We start from the raw sequence: 5,504 nt of genomic DNA, 5'->3' as shown, positions 1-5,504 counted from the left end.
TCCTCGTTCGAGTGGATTTATGCAATGATGTTGTCCGACTAATCAGGACCTGTTGATGTATTGCTATTTTTGAGCGGTGGACTCGGGCCCCTTGGGCCTTCACCAGTTTTACATCATTGTGGGCCTACCCAAGGTAGGAATCCCCGACAGAGGGTATCTCCCACCCGGTAGACCCATAATGACATAAAGCCTAGCCAAGAGCCCAAGCCCATTGATTCTAAGGCCCCGATAACAACAATAACAAGGATTGAAGGCCTAGTGAGGGAAGTATCTTCAGTTGGTATATTCGCTAGTCGGGTCTATCCGCGAGCATTAAAGGAGGCCTTACACATCCACCTCCACTACGCATTAAGAGTGGGCATTACCAGGTGTTTCAACTAATGATTAATTACGACAGTTATCATTTTGTAATGGCGGGAAACAACCGGCAATTAATATGCAATTATGCGTAGCAATTAGGCTTGTCGTAATGATAGTGTCATAGCTAGTATCATGCATGCGAACTAGACAATTTTAATGAGGTGGCATAGAATTAAATAAAGAAAGAGATGGTTAAGTATCATAAAAATTGTTATGCTACTATGTGCCATGCATGGCATTAAACAAATTCATTTATGACACTAATATATAATACTATGCATTAGGTAGATAGTATCAGACTATCAGACTACCCACAGTGGGAGTAACATAGGTAGTAACATCATACATATCTAGATAAAATAGATGATGTGACAAGCAATAAATGAAGAAAGAGAGGCATGTGGTAACATAGCTAATTACTAGTAGTATGAGTAACATCACACATATCAAGGCAAGATGAGTCTATAGCCTAATAAATGAAGTGTTGCATGTTACCACACATATGTTACTCTCCACTATAGAGGTAGTAACATATAGTAGTAACATGGACATATTACTACTCTATGTTACTACCCATTGTGGCTAGTCTCATACTCCCTCCTTCCGGTGAAAATATACATCTAGCTTCAAAATTTGTCCAAAAAAGAGTGTACTTCTATCTTCCCAATGTATTTTAAAGTAGAAAAAATACTCCTCTCATCACACGGTAATCAAGACCAATAGCAATCTACACATGGTCTTCTTAATTTCTACATGCACTTATTAGCTCATTGAGGGTTAGGTAATTAAAGAGGAGAGAGATAATGGCTTGCACCTTTCCAATGCATTTTTTACTTAACTTCATAATTTGTCCTAAAATTTCTAGATGTACACTCTTCAACGGACGGAGGGAGTAGACTAGTATCATATGCATGATACTATCCATTACAAGCAACCTTAGGTTGAGCCTTAGACCAGCCGTTGTGACCCTCGTACATAGTGCACTCTATATAAACTACTCCCTCCATTCCTAAATATAGGTCTTTGTAGAGATTTTAACAAATGACTACATATGAAGCAAAATGAGTGAATTTACATTTTAAAATATGTCTATATACATCCGTATGTGGTAGTCCATTTAAAATCTTTAAAAAAAACTTATATTTAGGAACGGAGAAAATATAGCAGATGGAGTTGGAACATATGTGATCATTCTATAAAGGAGAGAACAAAACATCAATAGGAAGTAGGATATTACCTTCATTGTTGAAGGCCAGAACATGTATACATCCTTGTGCGTACACCCTCTGCATCTCCGTAGCCTGTACGCCTCTATGTTCATGCCCCTATACTCATTGTCCGGATTTTACCCATGGAAGTTAGCGTAGAAGATTCCTGCTCCTTTTAGTCATGAAACTTACCATGTCCGTGGAAATGCTGACCGTCTATTTCTTCTCCCATGTGGCAACGAAAAGGTGGGGTCCACCAGACCGCCCACGTGCGTCACGTCGCGGCTCCGAAACATAGCTGCCCTAGCGCCTACAACACTAGAATTGGCAGACAGCTCCGGGCGAGGCCGATGCAGCCACGCACGCACAAAGTATCTGAGCTAGCCGCCAATTGTCTCCGGATAGCTGCCAAGGCGCCAACCAAGCCGCAGGTCCTCTCCCTGTTCCTCCTCGTCCCCTCTCCTCCTGGCCAGACAAACTAGTTAAGCCCCAGAGCAACGGCCGATCGAGCTGAGAGCTCTTTAAGAGATCGAGTGGTGGCTGGTGCCTCAGCGGCCGAGCAAGCGAGCGAGCGAGCAAAGTACAGTACTAGCTGGTGGAGCTTGCAACTAGCTAGGAATGGCTTCGCTGCAGGTCGGCGCCGGCCGCGGCGTGGGTTGCTGCTTCGGCCCGCTGGACGGCCGGCGGCAGGAGAGGAGAGCGACGGCGGCGCTGCGACCGCCGAGGGCGGGTGCGGGGGCGAAGGTGGCGGAGGAGGACAAGGTGAGGCTGGGCGAGTCCAGCGTGGCGGTGAGCAAGCTCGGCATCGGCGCGTGGTCGTGGGGCGACACCACCTACTGGAACGACTCCGAGTGGGACGGTGAGACACTCGTTTCGTCACATGTTCTTTTTGTTAAGACGTCGCGTACGTGTTAATCTCGATCCATAGGTTCGTTTTTTGCCTCGAACATCACGCCCTCGTCGAGACGACGCACGACGAAATTGGACTTGAACTGCTTAAACTTTGCGGCTAAACTTGCACTAGGTCCGTCGATGTACACGTGGGCGTGGTGCTGCGTCATGTGTGTGTGGTACTACCTACATCTACAATTGTACATGCCTGGTCTACGTTGTTTACAGGGTCAGTCAGAAAGTGTGACTACCAAATTAACACTCTGAAACGCTGGTCATGCTTCCCATGAAGCATCATACAGTATGATCCAGATTATTTGCCTGTAGGAAAGAAGAACCGAAAACATATTACTTCCTTCGATCCATATTACTTGTCGCAGCTTTAGTGCAACTTTAAATTAATATGAATCAAAGGAAGTAGGGCTTTTTTTCCCGCGAAAAAAGAAAGTACTTGGGGCTTTTCATCCTCAAAAAAGGTTAATTTGGCATGCAGACAGGAGACTGAAGGAGGCTAAAGCAGCATTCGACGCCAGCATCGACAACGGAATGACTTTCTTTGACACCGCCGAAGTATACGGCACAGCGGTAAGAGCAAATCTCTCGGTTTTTTCTTTTTTTGTGGCTAAAAATCTCACGGATTGATTCCCTAATCATCCGAGTCTCAAATTGCATTTTGGCTCCTGTGCTCAGATGAGCCCGCGAGTGAACAGTAAGTTCGCCAAAAATAGCAACTTTTTAAAGACAATTGAATTTTTTGTGAAAAGATGCTTGAGTTCTTGAGGTCCGTGCCAAAAAATCAGCGCATTTCAACATCTGATGAGCTCTCAGGACAAAAGGCAAATTCGATATTCGATAATTTTAAAGGATGAGTTCACAGGGTGTAGATGAGTTCAGGAGCCTAATGGGATATTCGATAATTTTGTAGTTATTTAATACAGTAAGTCTTATGTCTTGTGTCCCTCATGCAGCTCATGGGAGCAGTGAATTCAGAAAGCCTACTGGGAGAGTACGTAAACCATCCCATGCATCAGTTGTCCATAATGAGTATTTACCATCAGAGATTCAACAAATTTGTCCATAAATGTAATTATATCGATGACTAGTGATTGACGATGCGTGTTATGCATGTTGATGACAGTTTCATCAGGGAGAGGCAGCAGAAGGGGGCGGTGGAGGTGACCGTGGCCACCAAGTTTGCGGCGCTGCCCTGGAGGTTCGGACGTGGCAGCGTCCTCTCGGCGCTCAAGAAGTCGCTGGAGCGCCTGGGCCTCCCCTCCGTCGAGCTCTACCAGCTCCACTGGTCCGCCAATCCTTAACTTGTCTGAATCTCTGCCTAGTTCTGAATTACTGTATTCTTCAGACTTTTGCTGACGGACAAACACTTGTTATCTTTTTCAGGCCAGGGCTATGGGGAAACGAAGGTATCCAATCCAATTATTCATATTGATTCAAGGTGCATGAACAGACTTGATATTCTTGCTTGCATGGTTAACTATTTCATTCAGGGTACCTTGATGGCCTGGCGGACGCGTACGAGCAAGGTCTCGTCAAGGCCGTCGGAGTCTCCAACTACAATGGTACTAACATCTTAAGTTCTTAACTGGCCGTGGAGTAGAAATGCCTTATTCATCAGAAGATAACAGTTGAGAGATTACCCACTGGATGTATGTAACGTATGGTGTGATTTGACATCAGAGAAACGCCTCCGGGACGCACACGCGCGGCTCAAGAAGAGGGGCGTCCCGCTGGCCGTGAACCAGGTGAACTACAGCCTCATCTACAGGACGCCCGAGGAGAACGGCGTCAAGGCTGCCTGCGACGAGCTCGGCGTCACGCTCATCGCCTATTCCCCCATCGCCCAAGGTTTCCTTCCTTTTCTCCCTCCCTCCCTCCCTCCCTGCTCAACTTCTCCATTATTGATTCATGAATCATCTTTGTTTTACTATTTATTAATCATCTTTTCCCCATTATTATTTGGATTCAGGTGTTCTGTCAGGGAAATACACTCCGGAGAATCCACCCACGGGTCCTCGGGGGAATACCTACACTCCCGAGTTCCTCGCCAAGGTGATACCATTTCTGAAACCCTTGCACAATGCTTGGATCTTCATGTCCCCTTGACAAGAAAAACTCCGCTGCAACTGCATCTCTGCTCACTGAAGATGTTTGTTTTTTAATGTCATGCACGCAGCTCCAACCGCTGATGAACAGGATCAAAGAGATTGGAGTAAGCTATGGCAAGAAACCAACTCAGGTGCTTCAGACTTCATTAATCAACTCATCGTGTTTCCCTCTCTCCTCTCAAAAACAAGTATCGATCCTGAAAGAAATTGTATATATAGACTATAAAATCTGTGCAGGAGAGTTTAATGGATTGTGGCGGTTTCAGGTGTCTCTCAACTGGCTGACCTGCCAGGGCAACGTGGTGCCCATCCCGGGGGCCAAGAACGCCGGGCAGGCAATGGAGTTCGCCGGTGCACTTGGGTGGAGCCTCACCGCCGACGAGGTCGAGGAGCTGCGGACCCTCGCGCGCGAGATCAAGGGAATCAAGATGCCCATCGAGGAGTCATGATGCGTTGGATTAGATGACATCACTTCTACTCTTGTACCAGGTGGTGTACGTCCACATGAGCCATCGCGACCCCATGTAGTACAACAAGTAGATGTAGAAATAAATAAGAGCAACTTCAACCGGGCGACCTATTTTCTTCGCCGGCGTCCGTTTAGATCGGCGCGGACACAAAAGTCGGCTAAACGCGTCTACCCAAACGGACACGTGTCCGCTTGGCGTCCGCCTGCCGACCCATTCCCAGCCCATTTTTTAGTCGGCTTAACGTCGGCGCGGACACGAGATGGACGTGCGCGCGCCTTCTCCTCCTCCCGGGCCCGCTGGTCGGTGGCAGCCTCCACCATTTCCCTCCATCCCACCTACCAAAAAAACCCTCCCGCCCGCGCGCGCTCCCGCCCCACCCCTCGCCATGGACGAAGACGTACTCAACCTCGACGCCGCCGTCGGCCTCGCCTCCCTCGCCTAGCCCGACATGA

General features: G+C 47.4%; 1 protein-coding gene across 2 annotated transcripts; it reads left to right on the top strand.

The window, feature by feature from the left end:
- Positions 1-1,798: 1,798 nt before the first annotated feature.
- Positions 1,799-5,150, top strand: LOC123052881 (uncharacterized oxidoreductase At1g06690, chloroplastic). Of its 2 annotated transcripts, XM_044476240.1 has the most exons (11): positions 1,799-1,999; positions 2,259-2,427; positions 2,953-3,044; positions 3,428-3,465; positions 3,598-3,759; positions 3,858-3,880; positions 3,965-4,036; positions 4,155-4,322; positions 4,444-4,526; positions 4,651-4,713; positions 4,849-5,150. In XM_044476240.1, the coding sequence occupies exons 1-11, from the start codon at positions 1,799-1,801 to the stop codon at positions 5,029-5,031; spliced, it is 1,254 nt and encodes a 417-aa protein (XP_044332175.1). In that variant the 3' UTR covers positions 5,032-5,150. The 2 variants fall into 2 exon arrangements, with proteins under 2 accessions (XP_044332175.1, XP_044332174.1); XM_044476239.1 differs by having other exon boundaries at positions 1,938-2,427.
- The last annotated feature ends 354 nt before the right edge of the window (positions 5,151-5,504 follow it).

This window comes from Triticum aestivum, chromosome 2D, assembly GCF_018294505.1.
Source record: "Triticum aestivum cultivar Chinese Spring chromosome 2D, IWGSC CS RefSeq v2.1, whole genome shotgun sequence".
In the NCBI taxonomy this organism is placed as follows: Eukaryota; Viridiplantae; Streptophyta; class Magnoliopsida; order Poales; family Poaceae; genus Triticum; species Triticum aestivum.
Note: the sequence above shows the minus strand (reverse complement) of the source record. Positions and strands in the feature narration are given on the sequence as shown.